The 27,500-nt window shown below is 47.3% G+C and overlaps 3 protein-coding genes across 18 annotated transcripts in view; 1 reads left to right on the top strand and 2 right to left on the bottom strand.

The window, feature by feature from the left end:
• The window catches only part of trim33l (tripartite motif containing 33, like), an 11,594-nt gene extending 1,884 nt beyond the window's left edge, over window positions 1-9,710 (bottom strand). Inside the window, exons 1-17 of one of the 12 annotated variants that reach the window (XM_037073169.1) lie at window positions 9,551-9,709; window positions 8,561-8,653; window positions 8,143-8,263; window positions 7,788-7,981; window positions 7,621-7,681; window positions 7,282-7,417; window positions 6,253-6,379; window positions 6,037-6,153; window positions 5,699-5,813; window positions 5,402-5,548; window positions 4,900-5,011; window positions 2,722-3,944; window positions 2,307-2,488; window positions 2,041-2,152; window positions 1,595-1,651; window positions 547-663; window positions 1-73 (exon numbers count right to left, since the gene is read on the bottom strand). The exon at window positions 1-73 is cut by the window's left edge and continues 1,884 nt beyond it. In XM_037073169.1, the coding sequence (XP_036929064.1) occupies window positions 1-73; window positions 547-663; window positions 1,595-1,651; window positions 2,041-2,152; window positions 2,307-2,488; window positions 2,722-3,944; window positions 4,900-5,011; window positions 5,402-5,548; window positions 5,699-5,813; window positions 6,037-6,153; window positions 6,253-6,379; window positions 7,282-7,417; window positions 7,621-7,665 (2,563 nt within the window). In that variant the 5' untranslated portion in view covers window positions 7,666-7,681; window positions 7,788-7,981; window positions 8,143-8,263; window positions 8,561-8,653; window positions 9,551-9,709. Of the gene's footprint in view, window positions 74-546; window positions 664-1,500; window positions 1,652-2,040; window positions 2,153-2,306; window positions 2,489-2,721; window positions 3,945-4,899; window positions 5,012-5,401; window positions 5,549-5,698; window positions 5,814-6,036; window positions 6,154-6,252; window positions 6,380-7,281; window positions 7,418-7,620; window positions 7,682-7,787; window positions 7,982-8,142; window positions 8,264-8,560; window positions 8,654-9,034; window positions 9,523-9,550 lie in introns of those variants that run through there. The other 11 variants (XM_037073167.1, XM_037073175.1, XM_037073172.1 and 8 more) reach the window with 11 other exon arrangements.
• Window positions 9,711-15,024: 5,314 nt separating this feature from the next.
• Window positions 15,025-26,679, bottom strand: dcst2 (DC-STAMP domain containing 2). Its single transcript, XM_037073188.1, has 18 exons — window positions 26,536-26,679; window positions 25,522-25,652; window positions 23,047-23,306; window positions 22,307-22,477; window positions 21,984-22,085; window positions 20,990-21,184; window positions 20,800-20,865; window positions 20,497-20,710; window positions 20,214-20,371; window positions 19,963-20,127; window positions 19,715-19,882; window positions 19,397-19,497; window positions 18,166-18,268; window positions 18,021-18,084; window positions 17,811-17,935; window positions 16,292-16,385; window positions 15,977-16,129; window positions 15,025-15,300 (listed from the first exon to the last, which is right to left on the bottom strand). Exons 2-18 carry the CDS (start codon window positions 25,611-25,613, stop codon window positions 15,171-15,173), a joined length of 2,361 nt encoding a protein of 786 aa, XP_036929083.1. The 5' UTR covers window positions 25,614-25,652; window positions 26,536-26,679; the 3' UTR covers window positions 15,025-15,170.
• Window positions 25,644-27,500, top strand: part of dcst1 (DC-STAMP domain containing 1) — an 8,497-nt gene continuing 6,640 nt past the window's right edge. For all 5 annotated transcript variants that reach the window (XM_037073185.1, XM_037073184.1, XM_037073182.1 and 2 more), the window contains exons 1-5: window positions 25,644-25,800; window positions 26,510-26,635; window positions 26,788-26,862; window positions 27,111-27,239; window positions 27,330-27,469. In XM_037073185.1, coding sequence (XP_036929080.1) covers window positions 25,764-25,800; window positions 26,510-26,635; window positions 26,788-26,862; window positions 27,111-27,239; window positions 27,330-27,469 — 507 coding nt within the window. In that variant the 5' untranslated portion in view covers window positions 25,644-25,763. The remainder of the gene's footprint in view (window positions 25,801-26,509; window positions 26,636-26,787; window positions 26,863-27,110; window positions 27,240-27,329; window positions 27,470-27,500) is intronic.

Genomic DNA, 27,500 nt, shown 5'->3' with positions numbered 1-27,500 from the left:
GAAGCTCTGGACTCAAAGTTTGCTTCAGCTGGCTCTGAAAACTCTCTCGCAGCTTCTTTGAACCTTCGTCATCCTGGAAACACACAGACAGTGATCAGTAACGAGCCGGTGCAGGTGGTTCTGATCCACTGCTCCTGTTAGAGTCACTGCGTCACACTGCTGTTACTAACTCAACACTTCCTGCATCGCTTTCAAATTAAAAGTCTTCTGTTTAAATGATGAGAAACATGTTGACGTTGCTGCTGTCAGCCTGGTTCCACGTATTATTCTAATGTTAGACTTCAATTGAGTTGTTGGTGTGTAAAATAATAATTCAGTTTGTCTCATCAATCAAACCAACAGTCAGCAGAGTCAGAACCTCCTACAGGCCCGACGGCTTCTCTGTGACGGATTCATGTGGAAATGTGCAGAAGCAACACGTCAGGCTGCCACAGGACAATCAGAGATATTCTCAAGGAATTCAAATCAGCTAATCAATTAATGACCTAAGAAAATATGTCAATAAATATAAAGACTGTTCACATCATCCATTTATCTTATCTGCACCTTCATGTCTTCAAAGAGCCTCCAGACGTCAGACAGGAACTCTGCAGCCGTCTGATACAAAGGATGAAGAGTCAGGCGCTTCGAGATCAACTCCAGGCTGGACTGAACAGAACCACACTGCAAGAAACACCATGTCACCAACTGTCACGCAGCAGTGGAGCTGTGGTCGATGCTGAAGCTGCTCTGTGTTCCACCAAAAACTGACGTGATGAACAACAACATCCAAACCAACAAAAGTACTGACACAGAAAATGACGTGTTCACTTCCTGTGGCCGATCATCAATAACTCTTTCACTATCACTCATCAACAAACAACAAGTGGTGATGAGGTGAGATCAGCTCACAGGACAACAGTGACACCGTGTGGTGGAACGGTCAACTACAACACAGTGACGCAGTGACGCCCTCTGTAATGAGCTTCACCTGCTAACCAGGTGTTCATTTTATATCCGCCTGCCGACACGAGCTGAGTCTGAGCTGAGTCTGAGCTGAGTCTGAGCTGAGTCTGAGCTGCATTACTTCAGTGAAAGTCCTGCTGACAGGAGCGTGTCCTTGCATGCTGCCGTCCTCTTCTGTCTGATGTCATGAGACCAGCCGACGGTTTAATTATGGTTAATTCACTCAAATTATAACAAAACATCAGAGGAACTAAATCCTGCTGGAGGATCTGAAATATTATCAAGTAGAAACCTGAACTCAAAACTTTATAGTTTTATTGTTTCTGTTTTTATCTCTTATTACTTAACTCTTCATTTCACTGCAGTCAGTGTGTGAGCGTCAGTCGTAAAGACCCTGGAACTGTGTGAGAGGAGATCTATATCTATCTATAGATAAAGGAGATCGATGATTGATTGAAACAAATGTAGTGGAGTAAAAGCACGTGTAACTAACGTGTTGTAGCTCGAGAAGCAAACCTTGAGTTACCATACTTAGTTACACTCTGAGATACTCACGCAGAAGTAATCTGTCATTCAGTTACATCAGCTCTGAAAGAGTGAAGAAGAATGAAGTGTGACCGCTGTGTTGAAGTTGTGATGTCACACTGACCTCAGACAGTCGGCCGCAGCCTTCGACCTTCACATGCAGCAGCAGACTCTCACACTTCTGTAACACACACACACACACACACACACACACAAACACACACACAATAAAGAGGAGTCTCAGTGTTTATCAGGGCTGCCGAACACAATAACTTACAATAACAAACTGAACATCCGCAGTGATTTTCAAGGAAACTCTGAAGAAGTTGTTCTGTGGGAAAATGTTGGACCGAGACCCAAAACTCTGAAGCCAGTTTGATGCCAAACTGTGTAAAGGTCATGTGATCTGAAGATGAAGCGTCTGCTGAACAGTGGATTCATGTTTCTGAGCATCGAGTGACATTCTGCAGTCAGAACCTGATCCATTCAGAAGTCAGCAGAGTGTGTGTGTGTGTGTGTGTGTGTGTGTGTGTGTGTGTGTGTGTGTGTGTGTGTGTGTGTGTGTCTAACCCTCTGGTCCAGCAGGCTGAGACCGGGACTCGGAGGTCTTTGTGGTCTGTCAGAGCTGTAGGGGTCTGAGGGGTCCGACAGGTCCTGACACAGGGAGCAGAGCCACGCTGACCTGTAAGACAGAGATGAGGGTAAAGAGACATCGGGACTCACTTTCACTAAAAGCTTTAAAACATCAGATTCAGCAACAGAATTTCTCTGCTGGTCGGTCCGATTCCATGCAGGTGAGTAAATGTGATGTTTGACGGCACTTCATTGGTCGGTACCGGATATCAGGTCCAACGGGAGGAACGTGGCAGTCTCGGTGGTATCCTCGACCGCAGGCTGAACAGATTATTGATCCGTGCGAATACCCACAGGTGGAGCAGCTGACTATCTGCAGAGTCACAGGAGACTCTGGGGATGACTGCGGCTCGATGACATCATCTGTGACGTCATCAACATGGGACTGTAACAGAGCAGAGGAACATCTGGATGAGCCCAGACATACATAACATAACTGGTGGAACCATTATGAGAGCTATCATACATGCCATCTTTATGTCTGTGTGTCAAATCTGTAATTTTCTGTTGATAAACTTCATTAATTTCTGAATGTTTTTACATATATTGCACATTTAACCTGAAACTGCCACATTCAACTTGAATAATGAACGTCAGTATTCACAGGTGAGCTCCTACCTGACTGTCCTCTCTCATCTTCAGGTGGAGCTCCTCTTCCTCACCAAGGTGTCCGGGGTGGGGCGGAGACTCAGGTACACTGACCAGAGGCGGCTGTGATTGGCTCAGACTGCCCTGTGTGTCTTCTTCTCCGTCTGATAGTTCAGCTGGTTTGGCTGCAGGTTCGGTCTCTTCATACATCGTGGACGTCGGCTCGTTCTCCACTGGCTGCCGCGCTGTCACCTGCTGAACGCTGAGATCGCAGGCAGAGTCCGCCACTGCCCTCACCACCGGACTCTGAGAGGAGGAGCCAGGGGAGACAGAGGTGAGACCCTGCAGGAGGGACAGAGGGCCGCTGGGGGTCACAATCTGATCCTTCAGAGGCTGGAGGTCGCCGTTGGTCACAGTCTGATGAGGCGGCGTGGGATCAGAGGTGGTCTGTGATGTAGTGAGATGGTTCTCTGGAACAGGTGAGGGGATGTCAGGGTGGGGGAGGGGCCAGTAGGTGGAGGTGTGCAGAGTGACAGTTGAGGAACAAGACGGAGGAAGACACAACTGACTGGGTGAGGATAAGTCATTGGTGGTCCTTTTTTGTGGGAGGGACTTACAGGAGGACGCAGAGCATGTGGAGGTGGGATGAGTGATGCTGGAGGCGGCGGCCGCTACAGAAAGTACCTTACCACTGCCATTTCTTTTCTGCCCAATGGTGTAGGATGGAGCCTTACTGAGCATCACAGGTAACACCTGGAACACCTGCTGACTGTTGGTGAGCAGGACCGGGGGTTGTGTCTGCTGGGGGGCAGCAGGTTGGTTCAGGACCAGCGTGATGTTGGGAGGTTGAGGAGGTAAACAGAAGGTGACTGGCTGCAGGTTCACAGACGTACAGACAGACTGAACAGGGTTCTTTGGCTGCACCTGTGTCTGGTTGGATCCAGGGAGAGAAGCCGTCAGCACAGGTGAGGAGGACAGGTGTTTGACAGCTGGAGTGCAGGTGACTGTGGTGGGCATAGTCAGGGGAGCGCTGGATAAGTTGAGGCTTGAGATGGAGGGAGGAAGACACAGTGGACTGGATGAAGAAGAGTTCAGTGGACCAGGTGGACCAGGTGGACCAGGTGGACCAGGAGGACCAGGTGAGATGCTGTTAACAGTAGAGCTGGTTTGGGGCTGGAGTCCACAGGAGGCAGTGGCGGCAGAGGTGGTGTTTCTGTCAACAGAGAAGGGGATCCAAGACACATCGAGTTCACCTGGAAACACAAATATGGAGTAAGCAGCAGGAAGAACACCTGAGTGTGTGACTTCGTTGTGCTAGCCAATCAGGAAACTGAGAAATGATGTGACATCACCAGGGTCAGGTCATGTGAAGTTAAAGCATTCAGCATCCACCTGTCACCCTCCGTCAGCACCCCGAGACATGTTAGTGTTTGATCAATCCTTTTATTTAATGAGGAAAAATAAATGATGACATCATCATCATCATCATCACTGTCACACTGCCAGTTCAACAGGTCTACTTTAAAGCTTCCACTGTTTCCATGGCGATCGACATCCACATCCATTTAGCCTCCAGACTGAACTTCAGTAACAAATACAGAGAAGTGTGACATGAAACAGAGAGACAGTAACACACAGTAACATGTCACCTCACCACCTCCACATTAGTGCTGGGCGGTATGACCAAAAGTGTATATCACAGTATTTTTCAAAATTCTAACGGTTTCACGGTATATGGGGGTATTTTTCTCTCATGCATAATCAGGTGTTCACAGCATTTTCTACTGGCTGAAAGAGGAATTACTAGCTTTGTTTAGATAGACAAGGCTGCACTCTGCCACCCTGTCTGTCTGTCTTTAATATTCCTTCTTTCCCAAAAACCCATAAACATGTGATGTGACGTGAAGCATAAAGTTGGGAATGAACAGTGACGTGCAACATATACACTGGAAGAAATGTGGCGATACTTGATAGATTTACTTAATTATAGACCTGTGGCTCATATTCTCACCTCCTCAGTCAAACACATGCTGATGTTAAACCTCCGCTATTAAAGGAAGCGTGCAGCGGAACACCTCGCGTTAGCTGCCTCAAGCAACAGACAGCTAACAGGAAGCAGGTCGAATTTGTCTTCAAAGTAAGAGCTTTATATTGCCCCCCATTGGAGTTAAGAACAACAACAAGCTCCAGCTCCACATGTCACCTCACCAAAGTTCAGAATGATCTGCAGGAAACTCTTGTTGGTGACGATGATCAGCTGAGGCATCACTGAAGGAGGAGACAAGTTCTGATCGTCCAGTTTCTTCAGCGCAGACTCGACCTGCAGACAGAAACAGACGACCACGTCAGACGGATCTGCTCTGTCACTGATGCTGATGCCTTGTTTTGGGACAAATGTCAGACAGGTGTGTTCTGGTCCCGATCATCTTTCCTTCATTTGTTAATCGGACTGACTCGTTTTTATCATTTCTTTCTGTTTGTACGTTGTATTGTGTAATTAATTTAGAAATGAAGTGCCGTCTCCACAATGACGGAGTTAACCGGGTGTTATAGTCGGAGCCTGAAGGAGCCCTGCAGAGACACACCTGCTGCCTGCAGGACCAGGTAACTGTTACAGAAGACAGAGCCGGTCTGCAACACAACAACACACTGAGTCTGAAGTGTTTCCTGTGTGTGTGTGTGTGTGTGTGTGTGTGAGAGAAAGATGTACCTGAGCCTTGTATCTGAGCAGAGCCACCAGGTCGTTGGTGTTTTGGGCTTTTTCTGACGTTTCAGTCAAATACTCTTGATTCTGCTGCAGCTGCTTCAGCGCCTGGATCTTCCTCTGAATGTCCTCAGCCTCCTTCGTGCACACCGTCTGCTTACAGACACACAACCAGACTGACTGACCGGAGGACGACACACTGCTGGATCTGAGACCCAGATGTTCAGTCAACCCATGACATGAGACTGCTTTCTTAGATTCACCTGAAGAAGACACAGAGCTGTGTGTGTGTGTGTGTCTTACCTTGGCCATGTTCATCAGGACATGCATCCTCCTCTTCAGCTGTTCACAGATGATGTTGTAAGAGTTCTGCAGGTCTGTCTTCAGATTGGACTCGACACCTGCGATGTCCTGCAGCCTGAAACACAGCGAGTAACCAGTAACGTAACTAGTAAACTACTAAAGTTATCAAGTAAACGTAGTGGTGTGAAAAATATTTTCCTCCAGCAAAGTGGGAAAATAATGTGAGCATAGGATGGAACGTTAAACCATCTCCAAATTGTACGTAGTTACTTAGTTACATGTGTTGCCTGAGAAACAGCTCTGAACGCGATGACATCAGCATGTTGGTCCAGACTCACCTGGTCTCCATGTCCTGCACACTCTGCCTCGCTGTGTCTCTCTTCGCTCTGATTGGCTGAACCAAGACCTCCAGCTCCTTCTTCAGGCTGTCCAACGCTTCTTTAACAAACTGATACCTGAGAGGAGGAAGAGGCAGGACACAGGTGAAACCACCACACAGGTGAAGACAAGAGAATATCACTCAGGAGGTATGTTAAAGCTGAGCATCTCTGTACCTGTGGTTCATGTGACCCATGAGCTGACAGTCCCTACAGGTGAGCTGGTTACAGGTGAAGCAGAAGAGTTTGAGCGGCTCAGCTGGGTGGAGTCTGCAGAACTTGATGGGTGGAGTCGAGACACTTCCTGAAGACAGGAAACAGACAGACATGCGGTCGGACTGTCAGCACCTGGAGTGTCTGGTACTTACCACAACATCACCAGACTCCACTAACAAATGTGGTGATTTTAAGAGTTGCTGAGTTAAAACAAACTTTAGAAACATTATGAAACTATATTAAGACAGATTCTGACTCATTGTGTCATTGTTGTAAATTCAGCATTAAATGTTTCAGCTGAAGTTGTTTGTCTCCTTGTAAAAAGTGTCAGTTTGTGGCAGCATGTCTGTACCAGCCTGTCTGCTTCTGTGTCTAAAGTGCTAAAGTCTTACCTGCCAACACTGATCAGCTGTTTGAACACACTGTTTACACTGATTTCACCATTTACACTCCATTTATGAAAGAAGAAACATGTTATTGATCTAAACATGTCACATGTTACAAAGACACTAAACAGGAACAATATAGGCGACTTCTTTGTCCCCGTGGAGAAAGTCCCCAGACTCCCTTAACAAATGTGTCAGTTTAGTGAGTTGAAAAGAGAAATATAAGCTTCATAACTGTGGGTAACTTATCAATACATCTGCCAAATAAAATATTAAAGCCCACTGGAGCAGTAATAGGGCTTATTACTGTGAGTCAGTTGGGAAATACAACCGTGGACTGAAGGCCAGACATGGAAGTTTAAACTAGCATAAAAATGACCAGCATCTGGTTTGAAACAGCGATACAAGGCTGGGGAATGTGAAAATGTGTCAGATAACGGGGACCTTGTTGTTCAAGGTCATCATGAGCCAAGACTCTTACTGTCTATAACAAAAACATCAACAGACACTCTCATGAATTTCACACTGTGAGCTCTGTAGAAGAGTCTCACATCATAAACTTGAACAATCACAGTCTGATGGGATCAACAGATAATTATCTGACCGGCTGCCGGCTGGTTGAGGATCTTGTGTGATCTGGTGACGCTCACTCTGCGATGAGCCGACACACATGTGTCACACAGAGCTTCATTACAGTCCACGCACCAACATCTGGCCGTGGAGGCGTCACAGCTGCTGCACTGCAGAGAGAGAAAGGGTTAGTAACGTCCCACAGACGAGAGACGGACTGAAGCTGAGGATCTTTAGTTTTGTGTATTCTGACGCCCCCAGTGGACAGAAGCGGTATGACCTCCACACTCCCTCTTCATCAGGGTGGAGTACATGACCCAGTTCTGGAGCCCCACATGTCCTCTGAGGGTCCCTGAACCACAGCTTGTTCTACCTGCTGACTGAAACTCCAGTCCCCTCGGCCTGCTGCTGTCTCCATGCTGCAGAGAGAAGTCCTGGAAGACAGAATGTTGTATTCATGTCAACACAAACAGCAGCACCGGTTCATTTCTATCTGTACAGTGACATCCTGTCTGCGTTCAGTAACCAGCTTCACTCCACCTTTTCACTGAGCGCAGGTATTATTGTGGAAACCACTCAGGTGAGATGGAGAGACTCAGGAGACACTGATGGCTGACGATGAAGTGGTTCATAGCTGAGCTGAGCAGAGACCAGCTGCGTAGGAGACGATCAGTCGAAGGCCTCGGTTCGTCAGAGATCTGTCTGTAAGGATATCTGACGCTGCTTCCGCGCAACTTTTGACGCACAGAAAGAACACAAACTTTTGATGCCCCAGTGATGGTGAACATCCCATGCTATAAACAACTGCACCAGAACATGGACATATCAGTGCACAACCCCAATGCATAAAAAAAATCAATAAATCTTCAGTTACAGTTACTGTACAGTTTCTTACAGTTACTCGCTATGCACGTCTCCCTCTTCATCCTGCTCTTGCTCATGTTCCTCACTGTCCTGTCTTTCTCCCTGGTGTGCTGGCTCAGCTGTGTCGCTAACATTAATGCTAGCAGTATTAGCTTCCCAGAAGGCATTGATTCATTTTAACTTTTGCAAACATATAATCAAATAAAAAAATGCAGGTAGATTTGTTTTATTTCAAACCATGATGCAAGTTTTTGAACATCTGAATGAGACATTTCGCTACAAAAAAATGCAGACAGACGTAAAAGTTTGTGACTGTAGAGGGTAACCATGACTGTGATATAGAGACTCATATGTGGCATATAAATGCTGATCAGATTGCCGCACTGTTGAGTGAGATGGAGTTAGATTAATTTGGCTGTTATTTAGCGATAGAAATGATCTGCTCTCACCTGGTCAGATACGTTCAAACTCAAACTGTACAGCAACAACAGAGCAGAAACATGCCCCACCATTGTCCACGTCAAAGAGAGGAAATAAGAAGCCTGAAGAAGAAAAGCAGAGTAAAAACAAAGAACTGGACCGAGCCAGAGAGAAAACCAGGATAAATATCAGAGTCACTTCAGAGGTGGAGGAGCTGCGGGTCTGTCAGGACTTTTCTGCTGGACAGGTAAGAACCTGCTGGATATATGTTTCACTCTGTGTTTTAACCACAAGGCTAAGATGGCGGCGGTTACAGTAATACTCATAATAGCTCATATCACCATACGTTTAGCTTTGTCTTCATGGCTGCTGGTTAGCAGAAGTGTCTTTAAGTAAGCAGCAGTTATAATAATGTTAGTTTGTGTTCAGTAGCTCTGAAGTGGTTGAACTGATTAAAGAAATAACATTCATGCTTCAGAAAGGCAGCAGGTGATGATGATCACCTGAACGATCACCTGGTAGCTCGTCTACAGCGATGTGAGGAATATTGATTATCACTCTGGATATCTACAGTGATCTGCATGAGGCGCTCTCACTGTGATTTAGTTGTATTGATCAGAAATAGAACAATCAGAGTTTAAGTTGTTGTTGTTATTTTGAATGCGCCATCTTGGTTACTGTTGCCGTGGTTACAAGCCTGCTCGCTCCTCCAGGCTCCTCCTCTGTGGGAGGGGCTTAGAATAACTGACCTGGGAGCTGTTTCATTCTAATGTTCCCAGAACTCCAGACTGCAGCTTAAACACACAGACTGACTCTGTTACTGTCTGTTTAACGGACACACAGCTGCTGAACTACAGTTTGTTCTTCATTAATTATCATTAATTATTATTATTCTATCATATGATTTAATATTGAGGCGGCTGGAGCCGGCTGCTCCCTGTGTGACGTCAGAGCCTGAGGCGGCGGAGACAGTTTGCTGTTAGCTTCATGCTAATAGTTGCTGTCATGGTTTAACTCACCGTCACATCCGGGTCCTCCGGCCACAGCTGCCTGCTCCAAACTCATCGAACAGGATGAAAAGAGCCGCCAGCGACCCGCGTACCCTGCTGCTGAGGACAACACGGCACCAGCTCCACCTCTGTCACTTCTTTACTTCTTCTCCGTCGTCTTCTTCTCTGGTTTCTGGCAGTTAGCAGCTCCGCCCCCTGCTGTACGTCATTGTAACGTCATGTCGTTCTCTACGCAGCCCGCGGAGCAGAGAACAGATCCTGATTCATTAGTTCTGGTTTTAAAGGTAAAACTTTATGATTTAAAGGAAGAATACAAAGGAAGACAACAGGAACAGTAAAGTAAATAATTCCAGCCTGTAGTCCATCAGGCAGAACTCCTCCTGCCCGCTCAGTGTTCAGGATGTTACCTGAGGTTCAAGATGTTACCTGAGGTTCAGGATGTTACCTGAGGTTCAGGATGTTACCTGAGGTTCAAGATGTTACCTGAGGTTCAGGATGTTACCTGAGGTTCAGGATGTTACCTGAGGTTCAAGATGTTACCTGAGGTTCAGGATGTTACCTGAGGTTCAAGATGTTACCTGAGGTTCAAGATGTTACCTGAGGTTCAGGATGTTACCTGAGGTTCAAGATGTTACCTGAGGTTCAGGATGTTACCTGAGGCCGCAGCAGGAGGCTGAGTGTGCTTCTATCACCTGAAATTGACAGTTACTGTTTGTTCAGCTCAGAGCGAGTCCTTCATATCTACAGAGACGTACAAACATAAATCATTTACTTTTATTACTTTTTATAGAGCTGAAGTTATTTTCATGTCTGCGCTGGATTATTATCATGATGAGTCCCTGGTGTGTCTGCAAACTCTAGCATCCTGTAACCTCTTTAAGAAAAGTGCCGTGAAAATAAAGATTATGATTAAAATCAATGATAATATTGTGATTCTGGACAAATAATTCACTGAACACAGCGTGATCGATTTGTCATATAAAAGTGTGGATGACATTTATTCCCACAGCGAACAGACGCGCTGCACCGTCAGAGATGAGTCACATCAGGACTTTACATCACATGTTAGTGTCAAAACATCACAGTTTTATTAATGACATGAATAAATGTCTATAAAAAACAGAATTGTAAAGATTGAAGTGATTAAACTGAATCAGTTAAAAAGTTATCTTGTTTTCTGTGCAGCATGCAGTTTAATATTCATCTGTTCAGTGAAGCTCTTCTTCTGTGGTTTCTGTGCGTCCTCCTGTCTGACTCTGGCCCTGCAGCGCCCCCTGTGGGCAGCACAGAGACAGACAGGCTCAGGTGTGCTGGTGACGCAGGTGGTCTCAGATGTGCTGCCGCTCTCACTGCAGGAGGCAGCTACACTTGATGTTCTTCTCTTTGTGTGTGGCTCCAAACAGTTGGACGGCCTGTTTGTTGATCAGAGCCCAGAAGTTCTCGAAGGAGATGTTCTGACCGCTCTCAACGCCCATCTGCTCCAGAACCTGGGCCAGACTGTCCTCATTCTCCACAGTCTGCAAACAGGAAACAGGAAGTGAGCAGGACTGAAGGAGACAGTTAGAAGCTGCTCCATAAACTTCAGCTCCGATAACCAGAGGACTCATTACCAGAGACAGAAGTGTGTTGTGATTGGAGGGTGAGTTGTGATGTCATGGCCCCTACCTTGGCGAGTGAAGGCAGCTGACTGGAGATCATGGTCTGGAACTGGGTGGTGTTCATGGTCGGTCCGTCATCAGCAGCTTTATGAAACTCTGTGACCAACGTGTTGAGGGCCAGCTCTAAATCTGAGTACTGAGACAGCAGCAGAACACAGACCGTCATTCTGATCAGTGATCAGTAATCAATAACCAGGAACAAAACAGCTCTGATGGCTCTCTTTGAGGATCACATTATCAATCATCCAGCTGAACATTCACATTGTTGACTTCTATGAAACTTCAAGAGACTTAAAGATTCTGCAGAGAGAAATCCATCAATGATTGATCGCTTGTATCTATCAGCTCCATGACTGTGTGAACAGAAGAACACGCACAACTGTTTGTTTCCTGCTTCCACAGTTTGGGAGCAGAAACTCTCCACAGCTGGAATCTCAGGAATTTCTACCAGAGTTCAATCAATAATCTGAGCTGAACGTATTTTAACACCCAGAAACTCAAAACTCCCAAAAACCCCGACAGGAAGGCAGCGAAGACGCTGACAGAGCTGCGGAAACAGAGGAGACGTCTCACTCTGCCGCTTCTTACAGGAACCACCAACAGATCACAGCTGTTTGAGGTGGACTGAGTCTTACTACAAGTCCCAGAATGCTCTTCAACAGTGATGTTATTATATGCTATTGTTTAATGATAACGACTGATGCATTAACGTGTTCAGCACTGATGTTACAGATGCTACATGTCGGTGGGTTGTGAGTTTGATCAAAGGATCAATAAAGTTTTATTGTTACCTACAAAAATACACCATCATTTATTTTTCAATGAAATGTTGTACTTTCCATCTGAATCTGACGAGTCATCATTTACCTGGAGAAGGGGTGTAAAGTAGTCCAGTGCAGTTCAGAGCTGTCACTGCGTCTCGGGACGCTAACGAACAGACGTGACTCGTTATTTCAACACAGGATCTCTGCAGTGACTCACTCAGTCTGTCGGCCAATCAGAAGCAGTTTGATTTGAAACTTCCACTGTTCATATTTCATGAGTCAGTGATGTGATCGTGAGTCAATCACAGTTAATCATTAACATCTACAGACTGAAGCGTTCACTCAGAGCTGCTGCAGCTGAACGACGTGCTTTAGCATTGAAGCTAACACAAACATCAAACAGCTGATTTATCAATATTAACAGACGACTTTTCACGGTAGCGTCATAGTGTTAGCGGTGTGATAAGCATTCTGTGTATTGTGTTAGCAGCCGTTGCTGAGGTATATTTAGCAGGTTAACAGCAGTTCGCTTTACAGTCCACCTGTCGACTGCGTGACGTCCACAGTGTTTGTGTCTGTCTGTGGAGGATCTGTCCTCTGACTGTCCTCCCAGCCTCTTTTCTTAACAGTTAGAGTGTTTCTGCAGAGTTTTTCTCCATCTGAACTGTGTCAGCGGACGGAGGACTGAACCAGCCAGCGGCCTCGACTCAGCAGCTTTAAGTCAAGCTGCTCACAACTGTTGAAATTTGAGCATCGACAAAATTCTGGGAGTTTCGCTGTAAATACTGAAACGATGACAACATCAGTGGCCCCTGGAGTGTGAGGGGCCCCGAGCAGCTGTCAGCCTCGGGCTGGGGAACAGTTCAACAGCTGAATGCGATCAGACTGAGCTGCTGTTGTGAAACAGGGCGGCGGCTGCAGAGCCGCTCGGCCTCGAGTCAACGGAAACATGCTGATATGAAACCAGCTGCAGAATCCAGAGGACAGAAACACGACTCACACTCGTCCACATGTCCTCACAGCCGTCACACCGAGAAGAAACATTCAGTATGTGTATATATCTATCTATCTATATCTCTATCTCTATCTATCTATATCTATATCTCTATCTATCTATCTATCTATCTATATCTATATCTCTATCTATCTATATCTATATCTCTATCTCTATCTATCTATCTATCTATCTATATCTATATCTCTATCTATATCTCTATCTCTATCTCTCTCTCTATCTATCTATCTATCTATATCTATATCTCTATCTATCTATATCTATATCTCTATCTATCTATCTATCTATCTATCTATCTATCTATATCTATCTATATCTATATCTATATCTATATATCTATATCTATCTATCTATCTATCTATCTATCTATATCTATATCTATCTATCTCTATCTATCTATCTATCTATCTATCTATATCTATCTATATCTATCTATCTATCTATCTATATATATATATATATATATATATATATATATATATATATATATATATCATACAACTATAAACTTGTGAAAATGAAGAAAAGACAGTTGTTCTCTCGTGGTCACTTTGTCTTGTCAGTCTGTGTGACATCATCGGTGTGGGCGTGGCTGAAAGTCAAACTGAGACTGATTGTTCAACTGAACCATAAAAACAAAAAGAAGGTTAAAGAAAATATAGTTTGGTCACAAATAAACTATTTATTATAGAAAGTTGTGTTTTGGTTTTTAATCACATTTCAAAATAAGAGTGCACAGAGACATGAAGAAGAACATGAACACGTCAGTCCAGCTGTTGTAAACATGAAACATATTTCTACTTGTACTTTTGGTACTTTGAGTATTTTTTGATGCAAATTCTTTTTTCCTTTTACTGAAAGTTTAGAGACTTCTACTTGTAATGGAGTATTTTTATAGTATTTTGTGGTTTCTTTCTTTCCTTCAGCGTGATTATTGATTCTTCTTTTACTGATAAACGTGTCGAATATATTCCTGAAGTCATTCAGAGGAGACACACCACCAGCACTTCTGCCCTCCTGTTGCTCTGACAGTCTGACTGAGCGTTCGTCTTTCCTGCAGTCTCGGTGTTCTCGAACGCACCGTGCTGCGCGTGAATTTAAATAAAAACGTTTTCTCATTAAAACTCTTCGAGCGGAAGTGATGATGCGTAATAACACACACGTTTCATCCTCAGTCCGAACAGTCAGAACCTCGGATACTGGACCAAACATGTCACCTCATCAGAACCACTCTGCTCCTCTGCTCACACCCGATCAGCCGGATCGATACCTGATCGATACCTGATCGATCAGGCCGCACTGAGCGCCATGTCTCTTACCTTGGTCGCCATCCGAGCAGCTGCTGTCCCGAAACCACGGAGAGACTGAGGAGAGCTTCACACACACACAGACACACACTGTTCCCTGCTGAGAGTCCTCCCACTGCACACACACACACGCGCGCGCACACATGCACACACACACACACACACTGTTCCCTGCTGAGAGTCCTCCCACTGCACACGCACACACACGCACACCTCTGCTGTTTGTCTTTCAGTCAGTTTCTTTGTGTCTCGCGGCTGTTATCAGATCAGACACACCCACCGCACGCGCGCATGCACGTGTGCGCGCGCCCACACACCTGTATTATTTAAGTAACTCGGTGTTTGTCGTCCTGCCCTGTTTGGAGGCTGTGTTGGGTTAGTTACTTTTACTCCATTACATTTATTTGGTAACTTTAGTTACAGATTACTTTGTGCGTCAGAACCTCAGCAGAACTAAACGAAACCACAGAACAGATTTCTAGTCAAGTCAGGCAGACGAGTCTGGGCCCAGAACAGACCTCACTAACTTCTGGTGCTGATCCAGATGTTTGTTGGTTTCTCAGGTCCAGTTCTGGTTTCAACACTGCATCAAACAGCGTCTAGGTCTCAACTACACAGCTGTGAAGTTTAGAGACTGTGTCTCCACTGGTGACAGACGGACCGCTGGACGAGACCGAGGTTCTGCTGTACGTGGGTCAGGACTTTTGACTGTAAAAGAACCAGATCTGATTCTTTTTCTTGCTTTAATAACTTGAATCACACAGTTAAACCTCTAATCCAGAACTGGTTCTAAATCAGGGTCCTGGGCACTGGATCCTGCAGAGTCCTGGAGGCTCCTGGAAGGTCCTGGAGGGTCCTGCAGAGTCCTGGAGGTCTTGGGGACGGTCAGGTGTGTATGATGACAGTTTGGAGGGTTTGGTTCTGGAGGCTGCAGGTTTTCGGTGAGGTGAAGGAGTCAAAGAAGGCGTCGCTGTCGTCTGACCCGGGTCGGACCTGGTATGTCACGTCTGCCTCACTGACAGCAGCCAACGTGGGAAAACAGAGGTTTACTGGCTCAGAAACAGCAGGTCAGTCAGGGAGCACGTGTACACTCACAGTAATAAACTGATCAATATCTGACTGATCAGCAGTAAAACAGATCAGCTTCATCAATATTCTGTTGTGTTCTTTTACATCTGCACACGAGCAGAAACATGAGAAACCACGATGTTAAAACACGAGCAGAACACTTTTAACATCACTGACTGAGTCTCAGTTCAGGTCTGCGTCCTCTGAAGGACTCGGCCTCTGTGGTCTGTGAAGGCGAGTCCTTCAGAGACCTTGTTCACCTGGTCAGCTGTTGTTAAATGTGACGGTCTAGATTTTGGAGCATTTCCTGGTTGCATCACCAGATGTTTTACCCTTACGTCATGATTTCTGCCACCCAGGCTTGTAAAAGAGACGATCTACGCCACACGATGTCGCCATTTTCTCTCTTTCTTTCTTCTTTTTCGGGCGCGCAAAGAATCTTGGGATATGTGAGGCCACGATGGATCGTAGCGGTGCATCCTCCAGAAACAGGGAGAAGAAGGAGCCTCTGGAGGAGCCTTCAGACGGGGACAGACTTCAGATGCTCCTCTGAAGGATGCAGACCTGAACTGAGACTCAGCAATGGTCTCTGATGTTTCTGATCAGGTGACCAGGTGTCCCACCTGCTGTCACTCCCTCCTCCATCGTGTCCTTGTGTTCTCCTGACACTGCAGTTTGAGATCGTCATCTTCGGCGTCTTCACTCTGCGGTCGGCAATGTGAGACGAGTTCCGAGCTGCAGATGATGAGCTGAGCTGTTCGTCTTCACTGGAGCCGCTGAAAGAAACAAGCAGAGCAGGAAGTCATCAAGGTTTAACAAGAGCAGATCTCAGATCAGTGAGGAGTGTCCTCTGTCGCTGCGCTCTCTGCTCATCTTCACAAGCATTTCTTTTCCACACTGAACTGTAACTGTGCTGTCTGATCGGTCTGAACACTCACCACTCCTCCTCGCCGTCCTCCTGGCAGGTTGGAGGTCGCGCACAGACGACACACGTGTTTCCCAGACTGTGGAAACATGGCCGACAGTACAGGCCTGCAAAAACAAGACAGCAGCAGCTCGTAAAAACAGACGAGACAGAAACACGAAAGCAGGAACGGCTGACAGGAAGTGGAATATTAACTGCAGGCAGCTCAGAGAGCGGCGACGTCTCTGCTGATCTGTACAGACCCAACGAACATGACGGCCAGGACTTTGAAAACGACCTTCTGGTCTACTTTTCTGATCAAACCTGAGTCACTTTGTGGGAAAACAAACATGATTTGGAACAAATTAATTTCATGTCAGAGTTTGTATATTATAAATGTCATAAAAACTGTTGTCCTCTGTCAGAAACTCCTCGGCGCTCGACTCAAACATGAAGCTGAACAATTATTAACAGCTCCTTTCAGCTCGTCTCGTTTCAGAGAAGAAACATTAAAGGAACATTTCCCATGTTCATCATCTCCTCCCTCCATGCTGATGGAAGGTGAAATCTGGAGCTGCTCAGCTCAGAGTGTTAGAGAACATCACAGCAGGCGAGCTGTATGGAGACATCTGATGACTTTATATCATCAGGAGGAGGAGAGGTGGACTGGAGTTGTATTTTTGGGTGAACTGTTCCTTTAACTTCATCTCTGACCTCTTGATAAACGTGTAGCTGCGCAGTAAGCAGCGGCTGAAGGGTTAAATGTCTTCAGGTCTGTGTGTAGTTACAGTTACAGTCTGTTATCTGTCCGACTTCACCTGAGTCAACACCAGTCAGAGCTGTAGGACACTCCCTCAGCACACACACACACACACACACACACACACACAGTAACAATAGATTAGTTCAGGGTCACGACTCAGAGCGTGAAGATCAACAGACGGTTGTTTAAACTCTGTATGAAGATATTTTACAGCTCCTCTTCATCATGGACCATCCTGGAAGAGAGAAATTCAGTTTGTTGCAAAGTTCAGTTTCTCAAATCTGTCCAGAGTGAGCCCTCTGCACAGACAAATCAATAAAGGATCTCTGATAATGAAACGACACCAACACATCCAACGATGTCAGAGTTTCCTCTGGTACCAGTCAGCCGATTGTTTTCATCGATAAGCTAGTTAGTTAGTTTCATTTATTGTCCACAATATGGAAATTTGTCTTTGGTCTCATAAAACAACAAGCAGGACAACAACAACAACAACAACAACAACAACAACAACACTTACACACAAACATCTTCAGGGCAAAAGGCAGGACAGCAGCGGCAGTTACATTAAGAACACATCCACAGGACATGGTGTTCGGTGCTCCAATGGCATTCAGGATGAAGGAATAAGCTGGTTGCAAGCTAAAGCAAAGTTTGTCCTCTTTGAAGGATTGTGTGTTTTTTGTTTTGTTTGATAGAAGTTTAATTCTGTTTCCTTGTCCAGTTTCTTCTGTCCTGTGTTACATTGTTAACCTTGTTTCAAAAAGGATTGAGGACTATCAGCTCTAACCTGGACACAGTGGGACATCACAGACGACCACCTTGTCCTCCGCCTGTCTCACCACCTCACCACAGGACAGACAGCTGACTGATGACAGACCGAGCAGGTGAGACAGGTGAGCTCCTCCAGGTAACCTGAGACACACAGACACGATTCATTTGAAAAGATCCAGATTTAATTCAGACTTTAGGATAATAAACATGTTTGGCATGTTTGTACCTCAGCAGGAGAGTTTGAAGACAACTCTCTCCTCCTCCACCTCCTCCTCCTCCACCTTCTCCTCCTCCACCTCCTCCTCGTCCACCTCCTCCTCCTCCACCTTCTCCTCCTCCACCTCCTCCTCCTCCACCTTCTCCTCCTCCACCTCCTCCTCGTCCTCCACCTCTCCTGGTTGCAGAGCACTTCAGGGCTCTTCCTACCATCCTCCTCTGATCCAGGATCTGCTTCCGGAGGAACCGGATCCTCTCCTGATGAACACACAGACAGCAGCAGGAACCTCGTCAGGGCAGCACTGACTGCTGCTGCTGCCGAGGAGCCTCTGAGCAACACAGTGATGTTATACATGGTTAGGTTATACAAGGTTAGAGGGGGAATAACCAGTAGGATGAGGACCAGAGTGTGTTTGTGAAGGTGAAGCCGGCTGTGAAAAGTGATGCACAGATAAACAGACATGCTGGAACAGCAGAGCGCCGGCTGGCTGACGGACTGAAACCTGAACACTGAGCAGCAGTTTGGCCTCCAGCAGTTTCAACTGAACCGCCGTCATGCCAGAAACTGTGACCACGTGCTGACAAACAGAAGGAAACTGCCTCCAGAGGAACACGAGGAACACGAGGAACACGAGGAACACGAGGAACCCGGCTGAACGCTGACTGATCTGTAAAACACAACAGTGCAGACCCAGTCGTCACTGTCTGAGACGTCTGAGGAGTTTTATTATTTGAAACCAGAGAGGACTTCCTGTCCACACAGAAAGATTCATCAAGAGTCCTGAGCGGCTCAGAGTCGAGTGTTTGTCGTCTGTCTTGGGTCCTCTGGGTGTTTGGGGGATTTTGGTGCAGGTCCAGACACATCGACGTGTTGACGTTTCCTCATCTCTCGCTCATTCTGCAGATTCCTCACATGCCTCTCTGCTCGATGAACTCTCACCCACAACAGCTGCTCTTCTCCTCTGATAACAGGCTGCAGCTCCTCACCTGTCTGTCTGTCTGTCTGTCTGTCTGTAAGACACACCTCAATAGTGAGAGCAGGAGTGGGCGGGGCTTACAGGAGGAGAACCTGCCCTCAGGCTTCTTCTTTTACTCTTTCTGCTACATGTCACCTGATCAGTTTACGTCGCCTGGCTGTGGTCTGAACCCTCCAGGAAACTGAGAACGTTCCAAAAACATTCCAAAATAAAAGCTGAGCAGACGTCCAGGAAGCGTCTCCTCCCCTGATCCTCTCTCAGCTCCTGAACAGGAAGCTGTCAGAGGCTCACAGGAATGTGTGTGCGTGTGTGTGTGCACGTGTGTGCGTGTGCATGTGTGTGCGTGTGTGCATGTGCGTGTGTGTATGTGTGTGTGTGCGTGTGTGTGTGTGTGTGTGTGTGTGTGTACCAGCTCTCTCTCTGGATGATATGAAGCACAAACGAGTCGTCTGCAGCGCTGCACGAGTCCTCCGCTCAGAGAGACGAGCAGAGAGAGACCCAACAGGAACCCTGCAGCACAGAGCAGAACCTTCAGAACCAGTGGTACCAGTGGACATATCAGAACATCTGCAGTCAGAGGGAGGGTCCACTGTTAGTCTTCTTATTTTACTCTGAAGACTTTAACTCAAGTTGAATTACCAGTGAAGGACTTGTAATAGAGTATGTGTATGTTGTAGTATTACTGAAATAAAGTACTGAATACTTGATGATGTCACTTCCTGTGTACCTAGGATGAAGCAGGTGAGGTAGTCCGGCTCTGACGGCTCCAGCAGACACTTCCTGCTGATAACCGTCACGTTTCCTCCCTGCAGGATGTTAAACGAGGCCACCAGGTCTCTGAAGATATCGGAGGCGTAACCGGACCCGTTCACCTGCACCGCCACCGTGACCGGGGCTGATAGGACACGTGTTACCATGGTTACCACTGCTCGGACTGACATCACAGGCTCATTGGTCTTAGGTGGGTTGCCTCACCTCTGGCCACAATGTCCCCCTTCACCTGGTGGTGCACCTGGTCCAGCATCCAGAACACCAAGAAGTCCAGCGCCACCAGCATGCCGCCCATCACCAGGTGTCTGAGGACTGAGGCCACGCCCACCAACACTGCCCGCTGCTCCCGGGCCGTCAGGTGAAACGACACTGCAGGACGGATGCTTCGCTTTACTTCAGGTCACTTCAGACACACACACATACACACACACACACACACACACAGGTGTACTAACATGGTGCGATGTAAGTCTGCGCTTCTCTGCGTGTGATTGGCAGGACTGAGACTCCGCCCCCTAAGGTCAGCTGCTGGTCGAGCTCTTCAAACTGAGCGCTGATGTAGATATTGTCAAAGTCGAGCTCCTGGAGGAACCTGCGCCTGTACTGCACCGCCCTGCACACACACACACACACACACACACACACACACACACACACACACACACACACACACACATTCACACCAGCTGCTGTGTGCGTGAGGTGAACTGATGAGGTGAACTGGAGCATGAGAACCACCTGAAGAAGGACCAGGCGAGCAGGACCAGGCCGCTGTACACCAGCGGCTGACTCAGCTTCTGAAACACCTGCAGCTCTGATGAAACCTCCTCCATGATGTCCTGAGACACCTGCTGCAGAGAGCGGCTGCTGTTGGCGTCCAGGTCAAAGGTCACCAAGGCCGAGAGGTTAAAGTCAAACTCCTGCTTCAGTCGCTCAAATGCTGCCACAGCGGCTGTAGGGGGACAGACTCAGCGACTCAGCGGTGGCGGCGGCAACCGTGTGTCAATAAAGGTTTCAAACACAACGAATCACTGAACTCACGAGCTGCCAGACGTTTCTTCAGATGGTCGGCGATGTAGGCGGGGACAGAGCAGAAGAGCTCGCCGGCTGAAAGACACAGAATCAAAACATGAAAACAAGGACTGTGACTCACCAACACCTTCATCCACACGGTCAAATCAGTGCAAAGTCTTCTGACAGGAAAGGGAGACGATGATGTCACTGAACGCACCGCGGGCGATGCTGCAGAGCGGCAGGAAGCTGTCCATGATGTCACACAGGAAGTTGAAGTCTCCCAGCAGCTCGGAGCAGTCGGCTCGGGCCTTGGCGAACACCTGCCGGCACTTCCTGTACGGAGAGCCCAGTTTGGCGTTACAGACGTCGCCAATGTTAACCAGGAAGTGGAGGACGTTCCTCAGAGTGCGAGCTGCAGGGTCAGAGGTCAGAGGTGAGTCACATGACTCCGGAATTGAGATTTATTGTTTCATTATCAAAATATTTACTTTGATTTATTCAAAAACGTCTTTAAGGTTTCCTGGAACCTCTACAAGTCCTCAAAAAACCTTCCTCACTGCCTCCAAGGACCTCATCCAGAACCTCATCCAGAACCTCATCCAGAACCTCATCCAGAACATTCCCAAGAACACCAGTCCCTCAAGGACTCCTGGAACTTCCTTAAGGACCCTATTACCTCTTCAAGGACTACTCATACTTTTTCAAGCTCTGTAAAACTACTTCAAGACCTTCCAGTCAAGCACTCTTGTAACATCCCTAAGGACCCCTGGAACATCTTCAAGTCCTCCAAGAACTCCCAGAACCTACTTGAGGACTCCATTACTTCCACAATGAGCACCCAGAACTTCCTCTAGAAATTCCATAACCTCCTCAAGCACTCTTTCCTTAAAGACCCAATAACCTAAGTGTAACCTCTTCAAGGACTCCTGGAACTTCACTAAAACACCATTAAGTACTTCCAGAACCTCTCCAGGAGTCCTCAAGGGAGGTTGTGGGCCCATGTAGAGTTTCCTGAAGTGCTGAAGGAAGTTAGAAGATGTTCTTGCCAATGCTCCAGGAGTCCAAGGTTCAGGGGTCCTTGAAAGAGGTTGTGGGTCCTTATAATGTCCTTGAGACCACTTAAAGACTTCAGGAACTTAAACTGTGTCTGAAACTCTGCAGTTGACTTTAACTCTCAGAGTGAAACACAAACAAGCTGCAGCGTCGCTCACCAACATGGCGGACGGCACCAGTCAGAGCGCCAATGAAGTTCTGGACTCGTCCTGCGATAGAGAGAGCGTTACTGCTGACCGCCCGGATCCTGTCCAACGCAGCTGTGAACACACACACACACACACACACGCGCACACACACACGCACACACTGACGCTGCTATAACAAATTTTCACTACACAGAAAAAACATCCTCCATTACAATTAAAAGTGTTCAAAGTAATTTAGCAAAAAAATGCATTTGAATGTTCAAAGTAAAAACTAAAAAAACACCAGAGCTGCTTCCTGTTGTGTAGGGATGATGCAGGTAGGCGGGTCTTACAGAAAAGGGGCGTGGCTGCTTTCTGCATCAGTTCCTGCGTCTGATTGGCTGCCAGCTGGGCTCCACACAGCAGGCTGGCGGCGGCCCGCTCCGTGTTCTCTAACGTGTTGGTGAGAGGACCGGACAGCAGCACCGAGCAGAACAAGAAGAAGAGAAAGCTCCTCCCCCGAGCTGAAACAGAAGAGGACACGCCCCCCCGCAGAAGCCACACCTCTCATCAGGAGCCCCAAACTTTATCGAATAAAAATGTTTGACAATCATCCAGAGAACAGTCCGTCCGTTTGTAACAGTATTACTTTAGAAGAAGGTAACTCGAGTCACTCATAGGAACAGTACTCAAGTAAAAGTCTTCAAGCATCTGATATCAGAAAAGCACCATTGTTTGGATCAATACAGTAACTGATCAATATATTCACGTGTGTGTTTAAACTGAGTCGGATGATCATCACAATCACTGTTTCTGTCTGACTGATGAAAAAATCAATTCATTTACAAAATGATGCAGCATGTAATCTGTAAAGTAAAGTTATCAATAAATGAGTAAGAGTACTAATACGACACTTAAAGTACTGTAGACCTACACTGTCTGTACAGAGTTACATTACAGTACACCTCTTGTAATTAATAACATGTAATGATTAGAGGTGATGGATTAACTCGTTAAAGAGCTCTCTGACGCAGGGGCGGAGCCAGAGAGCTCACACAGGTGTGTCCAGACTGAGACCACAGCTCAAACTGACCTGAGACCAGTGAAGGCAGCAGCACGGCGACGTCGGCTCGTACGCCGGCTGACAGTCCCAGACCAAAGGCGGTCAGGACGGCCAGCGCCAGCGTGGAGTAGACGCACAACCACAGCGGCTGATTCTGCAGGAACAGAGCCGCGACCCCGTACAGAGACGCCAACAGCAGCCCTGACGCAAACGCCACCAGGCTCCGCCCTCCCTCATACAGGTGACCTCTGACCTTCCTCCACCTGCTGCGCCCAGAGCGTCCTGCTGACCTGAGGAGGAATGATGACAGCAGGGAGGGACCCGTAAAGATACGCTGTTAAATATCATTTATCATCTGATATTAAATGTTCTTCTTCAAAAATTGCAGCATCTAATCTGTAAAGTAACTGGTAACTAAAGTTGTCAAAAACATTTAGAGACATTTTGTCCAGGAAAGAGAAGCTGGTGAGTCAGAGTGCAGATCCAGTGTTGCTCTGTGAGGAAGGTTAGACGTAATATTTAATCTTCTCTGGATACTTTTTGGGTAGATTGTAGTTTCGTCCAAGTCAGCTGTGACCAATAGGCTTGACTGCAGGGCGGAGCTAAACCTGCATGAGGTAAATCTAGCACATGTTCTGATCAGTACAGCATCAGCTGCAGCGTCAGGACAGCTGAGCAAAGACTCAGCGAGTCTCTCTGCAGGAGTCTATAGAGGAAGTCAAAGTAACTCGCTGTCCACCGCCGACCGAAGCCATGAACTTTACACAATCCCAGAAGATTTCACTGGAGACACACTGATGGAGGCTGTAACCCAGCCGATCTCTGCTATCCAACATTCTCCACCAGTGCTGGACCTGAAGTACTGGTGGGCCATGAACTGCCAGTCTGCAGTGAAGAAGGCGGACACCATTTCAGCCTGTGCCTCCCTGCAGACTCTCCACTTCCTGGCCCTCACTGAGACCTGGATCAGAAAACACTGCCACTCCAGCTGCCCTCTCATCTGCTCGAGACAAACAGGTGGAGGAGGAACTGGACTCCTCGTCTTCCCCACTGTGGTCCTACCGGGTCCTTCCTCTGGACCACCTGCCCAGATCACACTTCCTTTCAAACTCCACATTGTGGTGATCAGTCTCCCTCCCGGTCCTCTCCGTGACTCCTGTGATGAGATGGACGCCCTCCTGAGCTGCTGCCCTGACGATGGCACACCGCTCGTTGTCCTGGGAGACTTCAACATCTCCACAGAGAAGCTGCTCTCACCTGAATTCATCGACTTCTTCTCCACATCTGACCTCACACTCTCCCCCTCTCCACCAACCCACTGGGCCGGGAACCAACTGGACCTTGTGTTCACAAGGTCCTGTAGAACCTCTGTGCTCTGTAACACTGCTCACTGAGTCCGACCACCACGCTGTCACTTTCTCTCTCTCCTTAAAATTCACCACCTGGCTCGCCCCGACACCTCACACTGTCACTACCTGAAATCCCTCCACTCGCTCCTCTTCTGTTCTGTCCTCTGTACCATCCACAGATCTATTCTCTCTAACGTCCAGTGAAGAAGCCTCCTCCACTCAGCTATCCTCCCTCTCCTCCTCCCTCTCCTCCTCCCTCTCCTCCTCTCACCTCCTGACCAGCCGATCATCTCTCCTCCTCCTGCCAGTCTGAATCTCTGAGAACAGATTTGGAGCTACGAGCAGCAGAGAGAAAATGGAGATCCTGACGACGTTGCTTACTTCCACCACCTCCTCTCTGACTTCACCTCAACAGCATCAGCAGCCCAATCTGCCTTCTACCTTCTTCTTATTCTCTTCTCTCCTCCCCTCCCTTCCTCCTTCACTCCTGATGACTTTGCATATTACTTTACCAAGAAATTAAAAGACATCAGCTCCTCATTTACTCCTATGCCCATCCAGAAAGCACCTCCTCCAACCATCACCTCCGCTGGCCTCACCTGCTTCAGCCCTCTGTCCATTCCTCACCTCTCTGATCAACTCCTCCCTCACTTCAGGCCTCCAGCTCCTCAACACAGCCACAGTGAAGCCGCTCCTACAGAACCCACCCTGGACTCAGCTGACATCTGAAACTACAGACCTGCATCTCTTCTTTCATTCCTCTCTAAAACTCTGAAAAGTGCCGTCTACAACCAGCTGTCCTCCTGTCTTTCAGGAAACAACCTCTTTGGCCCAAATCGGTCAGACTTCAGGACCGCTCACTCCACTGAGACGGGCCTCCTCACGGTGACTGCGGCCCTGTCCACACCAGACCGGTTTATTTCGCAACCGAGGTTTGTTAAATAAAATCCGCGTCCACACGAGTGGTGTAACAAGAATAACCGAGAATAACTCCGTACACGCGCAACTGTAAAAGTGATGCAATGTACGTGTAACCCTAACCCACAGCAGTAGGTGGAGACGTGAGGTAAAAACAAGCAAAAAACAAGCAGTTTTTTCCAGCAGGGTTGGCTTCCTGCTGGCTGACAGCTGCAGTATTTCTCCTGTGTAAACTCACCTGTTCAGTCTGACGGCCTGTGTGACTCGACCCCTCCTCACCTGGACTCTGACATCAGTCTTCAGGTGTCTCTGCCTCTCCTCACGCTTCATCTTTTCTCTGTGTCTCCGTCAATCCAGCATCAACGTCTCCTGGAGACCAAAGAAGCCTGATGTCACTCTGAAAGTTCCAGAAGCTCCAACTGACCAACTGACCAACAGGACTCAGTTTGACAGCCTGTTCAGAGACACTGAAGACGGATCATGACCCACCAGAATTCACCTTCAGCTCCTCACAGCAGTCAGTTCAGATCTTTAGATTGTTCTTGTTTTTCTAAAGCTAACTCTGAGATAACTGATTGCTAACTCTGAGTTAGCTGATAGCTAACTCAGAGTTAGCTGATTGCTAACTCTGAGATAACTGATTGCTAACTCTGAGTTAGCTGATAGCTAACTCAGAGTTAGCTGATTGCTAACTCTGAGATAACTGATTGCTAACTCTGAGTTAGCTGATAGCTAACTGAGAGTTAGCTGATTGCTAACTCTGAGATAACTGATTGCTAACTCAGAGTTAGCTGATTGCTAACTCTGAGATAACTGATTGTTAACTCTGAGTTAGCTGATTGCTAACTCTGAGTTAACTGATTGCTAACTCTGAGTTAGCTGATTGCTAACTCTGAGTTAACTGATTGCTAACTCTGAGTTAGCTGATTGCTAACTCTGAGTTAACTGATTGCTAACTCTGAGTTAACTGATTGCTAACTCTGAGTTAGCTGATTGCTAACTCTGAGATAACTGATTGCTAACTCAGAGTTAGCTGATTGCTAACTCTGAGATAACTGATTGCTAACTCTGAGTTAACTGATTGCTAACTCTGATTGCTAGCTCTAAGTTAGCTGATTGCTAACTCAGTTAATTTTGAGCTAGCTGTAGCAGCTTTGTTAGCTACATGCTTACAGTCTATAGTTTGTCTCTGTGTGACTGTCCAGCTGTTTGTCTCTGTCCTCCAGCTGTGGAGAGGATCTCTTTAACCTACCTGCCTCCTGCTGTCTATGGATTTTTCTTCAGCCAATCCGAAGAGCTCCAGGTGGCTCACCTGGTTCTCAGGGCGCTGTTTGGAGCAGTGAGCGGTGCAGGTAACATCCACTGACTCAGGTGTATGAATGAGTAACAGAGAGCATCTTCAGACCGAACACCAAGAAAATACTGGAACACTAAAGGAACAGAAAACATTTCAGAGTGATCAGAAATGAAGCGTCATTAACCTTCATGTACTTCCTGTTGTCAGTTCTCTTCCTGGGCGTCTCCCGCAGCCTCCCGCTGACCTTTGACCTGCAGCCGGCAGCAGCAGCTCTGTTTGTCGGTGAGGAGACGTCTCACACACACACACACACACACACACACACAGACGCGCACACACACACACACACACACAGACGCGCGCACACACACACACACACGCAGACGCACACACACACACAGACGCACACACACACGCAGACGCACACACACACACACACACACACACACAGACGCACACACACACACACACACACACACACACACACACACACACACGCACACACACACATTGACACACATCTGTTCCAGCTGTGTTCGCAGTGGGCGGAGCCTTCTCAGCTTCCTCCAGATGTTCGGTCCTTCTGATGTTTCCCAGCATGCTCGGCTCTCGCGGACGTGCCTACCTGATGCTGTTCATACTGTCTGTGCTGTGCAGAGGTGAGTGCACACACACACACACACACACACACAGATGTGTACATATTATGGTAACTTTAAACGTCCTTCTGTCTCGTGATGATGTCACAGGACCACTTTCTAACATCCAGCGTAACGTGGAGACGGCCGCTCTGTCTCTGAGCTGCAACCTGGATCTGCAGGTTCATCACAGCAGGATGCTGTGGAGGGAGGCCGTCAGACCGGCCGTCGTCATCACACAGCAGCTGATGGTGAGAGAAGCAGAGGACGTCCTCAGGCTGC

The sequence above is a fragment of the Acanthopagrus latus genome, chromosome 17 (genome assembly GCF_904848185.1).
Source record: "Acanthopagrus latus isolate v.2019 chromosome 17, fAcaLat1.1, whole genome shotgun sequence".
Classification (NCBI taxonomy): Eukaryota; Metazoa; Chordata; class Actinopteri; order Spariformes; family Sparidae; genus Acanthopagrus; species Acanthopagrus latus.
The sequence above is the reverse complement of the archived record's forward strand: the minus strand, read 5'-3'. Positions and strand labels throughout refer to the sequence as shown.